This window comes from Oncorhynchus mykiss, chromosome 3, assembly GCF_013265735.2.
Source record: "Oncorhynchus mykiss isolate Arlee chromosome 3, USDA_OmykA_1.1, whole genome shotgun sequence".
Taxonomy (NCBI): Eukaryota; Metazoa; Chordata; class Actinopteri; order Salmoniformes; family Salmonidae; genus Oncorhynchus; species Oncorhynchus mykiss.
This window is the reverse complement of record NC_048567.1, coordinates 80,904,207-80,916,018: the sequence shown is the minus strand read 5'-3', so window position 1 is coordinate 80,916,018 and position 11,812 is coordinate 80,904,207. Positions and strand designations below refer to the sequence as shown.

General features: G+C 50.2%; 1 protein-coding gene across 1 annotated transcript; it reads left to right on the top strand.

Moving 5' to 3' along the window:
* The first annotated feature begins 7,669 nt into the window (after positions 1–7,669).
* LOC110520653 (leucine-rich repeat neuronal protein 4) lies at positions 7,670–10,979 on the top strand. Its single transcript, XM_036975310.1, has 3 exons — positions 7,670–7,889; positions 9,153–9,371; positions 9,848–10,979. Exons 1-3 carry the CDS (start codon positions 7,876–7,878, stop codon positions 10,878–10,880), a joined length of 1,266 nt encoding a protein of 421 aa, XP_036831205.1. The 5' UTR covers positions 7,670–7,875; the 3' UTR covers positions 10,881–10,979.
* Positions 10,980–11,812: the final 833 nt, after the last annotated feature.

Below are 11,812 nucleotides of genomic sequence, written 5' to 3'. Positions count from 1 at the left end.
TGTGTGGGTAGAGTCCAGTCAGTGTGGGTAGAGTCTAGTCAGTGTGTGGGTAGAGTCTAGTCAGTGTGGGTAGAGTCTAGTCAGTGTGGGTAGAGTCTAGTCAGTCAGCGTGTGGGTAGAGTCTAGTCAGTGTGTGGGTAGAGTCTAGTCAGTGTGTGGGTAGAGTCCAGTCAGTGTGTGGGTAGAGTCCAGTCAGTGTGGGTAGAGTCCAGTCAGTGTGTGGGTAGAGTCTAGTCAGTGTGGGTAGAGTCTAGTCAGTGTGTGGGTGGAGTCCAGTCAGTGTGGGTAGAGTCCAGTCAGTGTGGGTAGAGTCCAGTCAGTCTGTGGGTAGAGTCTAGTCAGTGTGGGTAGATTCCAGTCAGTGTGTGGGTAGAGTCCAGTCAGTGTGTGGGTAGAGTCCAGTCAGTGTGTGGGTAGAGTCTAGTCAGTGTGTGGGTAGAGTCTAGTCAGTGTGTGGGTAGAGTCTAGTCAGTGTGTGGGTAGAGTCTAGTCAGTGTGGGTAGAGTCCAGTCAGTATGGGTAGAGTCTAGTCAGTGTGTGGGTAGAGTCTAGTCAGTGTGTGGGTAGAGTCCAGTCAGTGTGTGGGTAGAGTCCAGTCAGTGTGTGGGTAGAGTCCAGTCAGTGTGTGGGTAGAGTCCAGTCAGTGTGTGGGTAGAGTCTAGTCAGTGTGAGTACAGTCTAGTCAGTGTGTGGGTAGAGTCCGGTGAGTGTGTGGGTAGAGTCCAGTCAGTGTGGGTAGAGTCTAGTCAGTGTGTGGGTAGAGTCCAGTCAGTGTGGGTAGAGTCCAGTCAGTGTGGGTAGAGTCCAGTCAGTGTGGGTAGAGTCTAGTCAGTGTGGGTAGAGTCCAGTCAGTGTGTGGGTAGAGTCTAGTCAGTGTGTGAGTAGAGTCCAGTCAGTGTGTGGATAGAGTCTAGTCAGTGTGTGGGTAGAGTCTAGTCAGTGTGTGGGTAGAGTCTAGTCAGTGTGGGTAGAGTCCAGTCAGTGTGTGGGTAGAGTCCAGTCAGTGTGGGTAGAGTCTAGTCAGTGTGGGTAGAGTCTAGTCAGTTAGTGTGTGGGTAGAGTCTAATCAGTGTGGGTAGAGTCTAGTCAGTGTGGGTAGAGTCTAGTCAGTCAGTGTGTGGGTAGAGTCTAGTCAGTGTGTGGGTAGAGTCCAGTCAGTGTGGGTAGAGTCTAGTCAGTGTGTGGGTAGAGTCTAGTCAGTGTGGGTAGAGTCTAGTCAGTGTGGGTAGAGTCTAGTCAGTCAGTGTGTGGGTAGAGTCTAGTCAGTGTGTGGGTAGAGTCTAGTCAGTGTGTGGGTAGAGTCCAGTCAGTGTGTGGGTAGAGTCCAGTCAGTGTGTGGGTAGAGTCCAGTCAGTGTGTGGGTAGAGTCTAGTCAGTGTGGGTAGAGTCTAGTCAGTATGTGGGTAGAGTCCAGTCAGTGTGGGTAGAGTCCAGTCAGTGTGGGTAGAGTCCAGTCAGTCTGTGGGTAGAGTCTAGTCAGTATGTGGGTAGAGTCCAGTCAGTGTGGGTAGAGTCCAGTCAGTGTGTGGGTAGAGTCCAGTCAGTGTGTGGGTAGAGTCCAGTCAGTGTGTGGGTAGAGTCTAGTCAGTGTGTGGGTAGAGTCCAGTCAGTGTGGGTAGAGTCTAGTCAGTGTGTGGGTAGAGTCTAGTCAGTGTGGGTAGAGTCCAGTCAGTGTGTGGGTAGAGTCCAGTCAGTGTGGGTAGAGTCCAGGCAGTGTGGGTAGAGTCCAGTCAGTGTGGGTAGAGTCCAGTCAGTGTGTGGGTAGTCCAGTCAGTGTGTGGGTAGAGTCCAGTCAGTGTGGGTAGAGTCCAGGCAGTGTGGGTAAAGTCCAGTCAGTGTGGGTAGAGTCTAGTCAGTGTGTGGGTAGAGTCCAGTCAGTGTGTGGGTAGAGTCTAGTCAGTGTGTGGGTGGAGTCTAGTCAGTGTGTGGGTAGAGTCCAGTCAGTGTGGGTAGAGTTCAGTCAGTGTGTGGGTAGAGTCCAGTCAGTGTGTGGGTAGAGTCCAGTCAGTGTGTGGGTAGAGTCCAGTCAGTGTGTGGGTAGAGTCCAGTCAGTGTGTGGGTAGAGTCCAGTCAGTGTGGGTAGAGTCTAGTCAGTGTGGGTAGAGTCTAGTCAGTTAGTGTGTGGGTAGAGTCTAATCAGTGTGGGTAGAGTCTAGTCAGTGTGGGTAGAGTCTAGTCAGTCAGTGTGTGGGTAGAGTCTAGTCAGTGTGTGGGTAGAGTCCAGTCAGTGTGGGTAGAGTCTAGTCAGTGTGTGGGTAGAGTCTAGTCAGTGTGGGTAGAGTCTAGTCAGTGTGGGTAGAGTCTAGTCAGTCAGCGTGTGGGTAGAGTCTAGTCAGTGTGTGGGTAGAGTCTAGTCAGTGTGTGGGTAGAGTCCAGTCAGTGTGTGGGTAGAGTCCAGTCAGTGTGGGTAGAGTCCAGTCAGTGTGTGGGTAGAGTCTAGTCAGTGTGGGTAGAGTCTAGTCAGTGTGTGGGTGGAGTCCAGTCAGTGTGTGGGTAGAGTCTAGTCAGTGTGGGTAGAGTCCAGTCAGTGTGTGGGTAGAGTCCAGTCAGTGTGGGTAGAGTCTAGTCAGTGTGGGTAGAGTCTAGTCAGTTAGTGTGTGGGTAGAGTCTAATCAGTGTGGGTAGAGTCTAGTCAGTGTGGGTAGAGTCTAGTCAGTCAGTGTGTGGGTAGAGTCTAGTCAGTGTGTGGGTAGAGTCTAGTCAGTGTGTGGGTAGAGTCCAGTCAGTGTGTGGGTAGAGTCCAGTCAGTGTGTGGGTAGAGTCCAGTCAGTGTGTGGGTAGAGTCTAGTCAGTGTGGGTAGAGTCTAGTCAGTATGTGGGTAGAGTCCAGTCAGTGTGAGTAGAGTCCAGTCAGTGTGGGTAGAGTCCAGTCAGTCTGTGGGTAGAGTCTAGTCAGTATGTGGGTAGAGTCCAGTCAGTGTGGGTAGAGTCCAGTCAGTGTGTGGGTAGAGTCCAGTCAGTGTGTGGGTAGAGTCCAGTCAGTGTGTGGGTAGAGTCTAGTCAGTGTGTGGGTAGAGTCCAGTCAGTGTGGGTAGAGTCTAGTCAGTGTGTGGGTAGAGTCTAGTCAGTGTGGGTAGAGTCCAGTCAGTGTGTGGGTAGAGTCCAGTCAGTGTGGGTAGAGTCCAGGCAGTGTGGGTAGAGTCCAGTCAGTGTGGGTAGAGTCCAGTCAGTGTGTGGGTAGTCCAGTCAGTGTGTGGGTAGAGTCCAGTCAGTGTGGGTAGAGTCCAGGCAGTGTGGGTAAAGTCCAGTCAGTGTGGGTAGAGTCTAGTCAGTGTGTGGGTAGAGTCCAGTCAGTGTGTGGGTAGAGTCTAGTCAGTGTGTGGGTGGAGTCTAGTCAGTGTGTGGGTAGAGTCCAGTCAGTGTGGGTAGAGTTCAGTCAGTGTGTGGGTAGAGTCCAGTCAGTGTGTGGGTAGAGTCCAGTCAGTGTGTGGGTAGAGTCCAGTCAGTGTGTGGGTAGAGTCCAGTCAGTGTGTGGGTAGAGTCCAGTCAGTGTGGGTAGAGTCTAGTCAGTGTGGGTAGAGTCTAGTCAGTTAGTGTGTGGGTAGAGTCTAATCAGTGTGGGTAGAATCTAGTCAGTGTGGGTAGAGTCTAGTCAGTCAGTGTGTGGGTAGAGTCTAGTCAGTGTGTGGGTAGAGTCCAGTCAGTGTGGGTAGAGTCTAGTCAGTGTGTGGGTAGAGTCTAGTCAGTGTGGGTAGAGTCTAGTCAGTGTGGGTAGAGTCTAGTCAGTCAGCGTGTGGGTAGAGTCTAGTCAGTGTGTGGGTAGAGTCTAGTCAGTGTGTGGGTAGAGTCCAGTCAGTGTGTGGGTAGAGTCCAGTCAGTGTGGGTAGAGTCCAGTCAGTGTGTGGGTAGAGTCTAGTCAGTGTGGGTAGAGTCTAGTCAGTGTGTGGGTGGAGTCCAGTCAGTGTGGGTAGAGTCCAGTCAGTGTGGGTAGAGTCCAGTCAGTCTGTGGGTAGAGTCTAGTCAGTGTGGGTAGAGTCCAGTCAGTGTGTGGGTAGAGTCCAGTCAGTGTGTGGGTAGAGTCCAGTCAGTGTGTGGGTAGAGTCTAGTCAGTGTGTGGGTAGAGTCTAGTCAGTGTGTGGGTAGAGTCTAGTCAGTGTGTGGGTAGAGTCTAGTCAGTGTGGGTAGAGTCCAGTCAGTATGGGTAGAGTTCAGTGAGTGTGTGGGTAGAGTCTAGTCAGTGTGTGGGTAGAGTCCAGTCAGTGTGTGGGTAGAGTCCAGTCAGTGTGTGGGTAGAGTCCAGTCAGTGTGTGGGTAGAGTCCAGTCAGTGTGTGGGTAGAGTCTAGTCAGTGTGAGTACAGTCTAGTCAGTGTGTGGGTAGAGTCCAGTCAGTGTGGGTAGAGTCTAGTCAGTGTGTGGGTAGAGTCCAGTCAGTGTGGGTAGAGTCCAGTCAGTGTGGGTAGAGTCCAGTCAGTGTGGGTAGAGTCTAGTCAGTGTGGGTAGAGTCCAGTCAGTGTGTGGGTAGAGTCTAGTCAGTGTGTGAGTAGAGTCCAGTCAGTGTGTGGATAGAGTCTAGTCAGTGTGTGGGTAGAGTCTAGTCAGTGTGTGGGTAGAGTCTAGTCAGTGTGGGTAGAGTCCAGTCAGTGTGTGGGTAGAGTCCAGTCAGTGTGGGTAGAGTCTAGTCAGTGTGGGTAGCGTCTAGTCAGTTAGTGTGTGGGTAGAGTCTAATCAGTGTGGGTAGAGTCTAGTCAGTGTGGGTAGAGTCTAGTCAGTCAGTGTGTGGGTAGAGTCTAGTCAGTGTGTGGGTAGAGTCCAGTCAGTGTGGGTAGAGTCTAGTCAGTGTGGGTAGAGTCTAGTCAGTGTGGGTAGAGTCTAGTCAGTCAGTGTGTGGGTAGAGTCTAGTCAGTGTGTGGGTAGAGTCCAGTCAGTGTGGGTAGAGTCCAGTCAGTGTGTGGGTAGAGTCTAGTCAGTGTGTGAGTAGAGTCCAGTCAGTGTGTGGATAGAGTCTAGTCAGTGTGTGGGTAGAGTCTAGTCAGTGTGTGGGTAGAGTCTAGTCAGTGTGGGTAGAGTCCAGTCAGTGTGTGGGTAGAGTCCAGTCAGTGTGGGTAGAGTCTAGTCAGTGTGGGTAGCGTCTAGTCAGTTAGTGTGTGGGTAGAGTCTAATCAGTGTGGGTAGAGTCTAGTCAGTGTGGGTAGAGTCTAGTCAGTCAGTGTGTGGGTAGAGTCTAGTCAGTGTGTGGGTAGAGTCCAGTCAGTGTGGGTAGAGTCTAGTCAGTGTGGGTAGAGTCTAGTCAGTGTGGGTAGAGTCTAGTCAGTCAGTGTGTGGGCAGAGTCTAGTCAGTGTGTGGGTAGAGTCTAGTCAGTGTGTGGGTAGAGTCCAGTCAGTGTGTGGGTAGAGTCCAGTCAGTGTGTGGGTAGAGTCCAGTCAGTGTGTGGGTAGAGTCCAGTCAGTGTGGGTAGAGTCTAGTCAGTGTGGGTAGAGTCTAGTCAGTCAGTGTGTGGGCAGAGTCTAGTCAGTGTGTGGGTAGAGTCTAGTCAGTGTGTGGGTAGAGTCCAGTCAGTGTGTGGGTAGAGTCCAGTCAGTGTGTGGGTAGAGTCCAGTCAGTGTGTGGGTAGAGTCTACTCAGTGTGGGTAGAGTCTAGTCAGTATGTGGGTAGAGTCCAGTCAGTGTGGGTAGAGTCCAGTCAGTGTGGGTAGAGTCCAGTCAGTCTGTGGGTAGAGTCTAGTCAGTATGTGGGTAGAGTCCAGTCAGTGTGGGTAGAGTCCAGTCAGTGTGTGGGTAGAGTCCAGTCAGTGTGTGGGTAGAGTCCAGTCAGTGTGTGGGTAGAGTCTAGTCAGTGTGTGGGTAGAGTCCAGTCAGTGTGGGTAGAGTCTAGTCAGTGTGTGGGTAGAGTCTAGTCAGTGTGGGTAGAGTCCAGTCAGTGTGGGTAGAGTCCAGGCAGTGTGGGTAGAGTCCAGTCAGTGTGGGTAGAGTCCAGTCAGTGTGTGGGTAGTCCAGTCAGTGTGTGGGTAGAGTCCAGTCAGTGTGGGTAGAGTCCAGGCAGTGTGGGTAAAGTCCAGTCAGTGTGGGTAGAGTCTAGTCAGTGTAGGTAGAGTCCAGTCAGTGTGTGGGTAGAGTCCAGTCAATGTGGGTAGAGTCCAGTCAGTGTGGGTAGAAGCTGTTCTGGAGCCTTTTGGTCTTAGACTTGGCGCTCCGGTACCGCTTGCCGTGCGGTAGCAGAGAGAACGGTGTATGACTTGGGTGACTGGAGTCTTTGACAATTTCTCGGGCCTTTCCTCTGACACCGCCTGGTATAGAAGTCCTGGATGGCAGACAGCTCGGGCATACGCACCACCCTCTGGGGGGGAGAGGCGTTGTCGTGCCCTCTTCGCAACTGTGTTGGTGTGTGTGGACCATGATAGATCATTAGTGATGTGGATCCAACTTGAAGCTCTCGACTCGCTCCACTGCAGCCCCGTCGATGTGAATGGGCGCGTGCTCCTGTAGTTTCCTGTCGTCCACCATCAGCTTCTTTGTCTTGCTGACGTTGAGGGAGAGGTTGTTTTTCTGGTACCACACTGCCAGGTCTCTGACCTCCACCCTACAGGATGTCTCATCGTTGAGGGAGAGGTTGTTTTTCTGGCACCACACTGCCAGGTCTCTGACCTCCACCCTACAGGATGTCTCATCGTTGAGGGAGAGGTTGTTTTCTGGCACCACACTGCCAGGTCTCTGACCTCCACCCTACAGGCTGTCTCATCGTTGAGGGAGAGGTTGTTTTTCTGGTACCACACTGCCAGGTCTCTGACCTCCACCCTATAGGCTGTCTCATCGTTGAGGGAGAGGTTGTTTTTCTGGCACCACACTGCCAGGTCTCTGACCTCCACCCTATAGGCTGTCTCATCGTTGAGGGAGAGGTTGTTTTTCTGGCACCACACGGCCAGGTCTCTGACCTCCACCCTATAGGCTGTCTCATCGTTGAGGGAGAGGTTGTTTTTCTGGCACCACACGGCCAGGTCTCTGACCTCCTCCCTACAGTCTGTCTCGTCGTAGTCTGTGCAAACTTAATGATGGTGTTGTAGTCATGCGCGGTCACGCAGTCTTGGGTGAACAGGGAGTACAGGAGGGGACTGAGCATTTAGTTGCACCCTTGTTGAGGGTCAGTGTAGCAGAAGTGATGTTGCTTAACCTCACCACCTGGGGGTCTGCCCGTCAGGAAGTCTAGGAGCATACCTCTGCTCTCTGTTGCTGGGGGTCTGATGACTGAGCCACTGACGCCCCGAGACCAGATAAGACCTGTGTGTGTGTGTGTGTGTGTGTGTGTGTGTGTGTGTGTGTGTGTGTGTGTGTGTGTGTGTGTGTGTGTGTGTGTGTGTGTGTGTGTGTGTGTGTGTGTGTATCTGTAATCAGTATGAGCTGTGTCTTAGTTATGCAGGAGGGAGTATTCTAGGATGTTCTTAGGCCTGTGTGCCCGTGGCGATGGGAGCCTGGAATGTGACCTCACATCGCTAAGCAACAACTGTAAACGAGTGTGCCCATATATCCTCTCTCTCTCTCTCTCTCTCTCTCTCTCTCTCTCTCTCTCTCTCTCTCTGAGCTGATCCTCTTCCTCTCTCTCTCTCTCTCTCTCTCTCTCTCTCTCTCTCTTTCTCTCTCTCTCTCTCTCTCTCTCTCTCTCTCTCTCTCTCTCTCTCTGTGTGTGTGTAAGTGCAATCTTTGTGAAAAATGTGTGTGTAATCAAGTAACACTCCCAATTTTTACCCTGGTAGGCAGCAGCCCCCTCAGTCCTCTATCTCACTGAAGGATATAAAACACAAGAGGACCAGACAGAACACGGCTTTAACAAGGCTCCACACAGCTTCACTGTAGATCTACAACTCCTCCCACGGGCCACAATACTCGCTACCTTCATCTTTCATTGGGGAACATTCTGGAACGAGTGTATGGTAGCAGGACAATGAGGATGTGTTGGTAAGTGTGTGTGTGTGCGTGTGCACGTGCGTGTGTGTGTGACCCATATCTATACTGCCATGTATATCTATACTGCCAATATACTGCATTGTATATCTATACTGCCATGTATATTTTTACTGCCATGTATGTCTGAACCATTAGGTCTATAAGGACAACATGTCTACTGAACCATTAGGTCTATAAGGACAACATGTCTACTGAACCATTAGGTCTATGAGGACAACATGTCTACTGAACCATTAGGTCTATAAGGACAACATGTCTACTGAACCATTAGGTCTATAAGGACAACATGTCTACTGAACCATTAGGTCTATAAGGACAACATGTCTACTGAACCATTAGGTCTGTAAGGACAACATGTCTACTGAACCATTAGGTCTATAAGGACAACATGTCTACTGAACCATTAGGTCTATAAGGACAACATGTCTACTGAACCATTAGGTCTATTAGGACAACATGTCTACTGAACCATTAGGTCCATAAGGACAACATGTCTACTGAACCATTAGGTCTATAAGGACAACATGTCTACTGAACCATTAGGTCTATAAGGACAACATGTCTACTGAACCATTAGGTCTGTAAGGACAACATGTCTATATATATATGCCAACATACTGCCATGTATATCTTTACTGCCAATATACTGCCATGTACATATTTACTGCCAATATACTGCCATGTATATATTTACTGCCAATATACTGACATGTATATCTTTACTGTCAATATACTGACATGTATATCTTTACTGCCAATATACTGACATGTACATCTATACTGCCATGTATATATTTACTGTCAATATACTGCCATGTATATATTTACTGCCAATATACTGACATGTATATCTTTACTGCCAATATACTGACATGTACATCTATACTGCCATGTATATATTTACTGTCAATATACTGCCATGTATATCTTTACTGCCAATATACTGACATGTATATCTATACTGCCATGTATATATTTACTGCCAATATACTGACATGTATATCTATACTGCCATAGCTCTGCTGTTAAACCTCTTATTGCTGCTTCTAACTTTCCGTTGAAGAGCTGATGGCTGGGTTGGGACTGTGTGTGTTGTTGTTGTTCTCAGTGAAATGTCAGCTCTTCACCTGATATCCACCTGGGCCTTCACTGTGTGTTGTTGTTGCTGTTGTTGTTGTTCTCAGTGAGATGTCACCTCTTCACCTGATATCCACCTGGGCCTTCACTGTGTGTTGTTGTTGTTGTTGTTCTCAGTGAGATGTCACCTCTTCACCTGATATCCACCTGGGCCTTCACTGTGTGTGTCATTTGGACAACAGCTATAGGTGACCAGACTCCAGTTTTCGTCACTCCAAACACACTGACAGCCAGTGAGACGAACACACCCACAACCAGCCAACCTAGCACAGACAGCCGTCCAACAGACATTAGCAGTCCAGACGGACATATCTTCAACAGCATTCCAACAGACAAGTGAGTAGCTCTAACATCCACTGCTTTAGTCTAGGTCTGATAGATATGAATGGCTGAATCCAGTTTAGAACTGGAGTGATGTTTAAAAAAAATTACAAATATTGACCCTTTATTTAACTCGGCAAGTCAGTTGAGAACAAATTCTTACTTACAATTACGGGCCTACCACCCGGGCCAAACCCGGCCGATGCTGGGTCAATTGTGCGCCGCCCCATGGGACTCCCGATCACGGCCGGTTTGTGATACAGCCCGGGGATCAAACCAGGGTCTGTAGTGACGCCTCTAGCACTACGATGCAGTGCTTTAGACCGCTGTGCCACTCGGGAGGCCTACATGTGATAGCCCAGAGAGCTGTAGTCATAGGTCTGACGGATATGAATGGAGTTCAGGCTGAATCTAGTTTAGAACTGGAGTGATAGCCCAGAGAGCTTGTGCATTTTTCTTACCATTATACATTATGTTTACTGTGCTTACAGATATGAGAGATTGGGGAGATCCACACAGAGAGTTCTAGAAACAGTGACCGTGACGACCATTGCAGGGACCATCAAGACCAGTGCTGCCATGACAACAGTAGTAACCAGTGCAACAGTCCCCCCTAAAGACTCAAGCACCCAGCCGCACATCCCTCACACAGTCATATCACCGGTGGCGACAAACCCCATGGCAACAACTCCAGCACCATCTCGCGCCCCCAAAAAGCCACCCTGCTGTCCTCACCCCACTCGCATGCCCACCCTTCCCCCTCATCAGTTCATAGGTGACGAGGGCGACTATGACGATGAGTCTGAAGAAGAGGAGGAAGTAACGGAGGAGGAGGAAGGAGGCAAACTCATCAAGGAAAATCTGTGTGACTTTAACCCCTGCTTGCACCTGCAGAGACCCTGTCCAGAGGTCAGGGAGGCCAAGGGTCAGAGCTGCCGCTGTCCGGGCCTGACTCCAACCTCTGTGACCCCTGACCCTGTGGTGGCGCTGGAGGTGTGGGGGGTATGGCCTGAGGCTGTGAGGGTGCGTTGGTGCGCCCCCTACTCGGCTGTGAGTAAGTTTGGTGTGTGGGCGCTGAGAGAGAACGGCAGTGTGTTCAGTAACGGCAGCGTGAGCGCCTGGTCACGCCAGGCCAGTGTGTTCGGGCTAAAAGCGGGAGGGAGATATGGAGTGTGTGTAAGCGCACTGAATGGAGCTGGAACGTCACACACCCGCTGTGTGCCTGTGTCCACCCCAGTAGGTGTAGAGACGGTTGTGTTGTACGTGCTGACGGGACTGTGTGTAGCCCTGGGGATGACGGTTGTTGTGATGAGTGTGTTTCTTCACAGGATCTGGAAGATGCAAAACACACACTCTCTGATTGAGCCACGGGCACACACACTCAACAACCCACGTCTCACCAGCCTGGTTTCAATCACTAACCCGGCCTACACACACACCGACGAACACACTGTGCCTCCCTCTGCACGATACACGCAGACAGACCAGCTGAAGTTATCCACTAACGTACGCAATGAAAAATGACACCTGTAACCATCCGTACCACCCTTACCCACGTACCTACCACCCATACCCACGTACCTACCACCCTTACCCACATACCTACCACACTTACCCACATACTTACCCACATACCTACCACCCTTACCCACGTACCTACCACCCTTACCCACGTACCTACCACCCTTACCCACGTACCTACCACCCTTACCCACATACCTACCACCCTTACCCACATACCTACCACCCTTACCCACGTACCTACCAGCCTTACCCACATACCTACCACCCTTACCCACATACCTACCACCCTTACCCACATACCTACCACCCTTACCCACGTACCTACCACCCTTACCCACATACCTACCACCCTTACCCACATACCTACCACCCTTACCCACGTACCTACCACCCTTACCCACATACCTACCACACTTACCCACATACTTACCCACATACCTACCACCCTTACCCACATACCTACCACCCTTACCCACATACCTACCACCCTTCAGTAGTTTATACATCTCACCACACAGTACTCAACTCAAAAAAGTCGATTTTAAGAAATAAAGTAAAATCATTTTTGTTTTGAACATCTCATTTTCCATTAAGTTGTAATAAAATTATATTTTCCTACTTGTATTGTTTTAATGTTGTAGAACCCTGCAGAGAAAAGACAGGGAGCCTATATTTGCATATCACGTTTATTTCCACAACAGTATGTATGGTGGCCAGATGAGGGCAGTATAACTACAAGCATAACAATGTGGGAACTAGACTGGGATTGGGTGTGAGAATGGTGAAAGGTGAGAAGGAGCCGGGGAATGTGTGTAAAGCCAACACTCAATTTCCATCGGTCTACCTGGACAAGCATACACACAGTCATACAGGCTACTCAGGGCTTTGGTGAGTTTGAGTTTCATTCAGAAGTTTGAGGGAGGGGTGAGATT

Coding starts and splice junctions, on each gene's coding strand:
- LOC110520653 (XM_036975310.1), top strand. Junction 9,372..9,847: donor AACAGCATTCCAACAGACAA/GTGAGTAGCTCT, acceptor CTGTGCTTACAG/ATATGAGAGATTGGGGAGAT.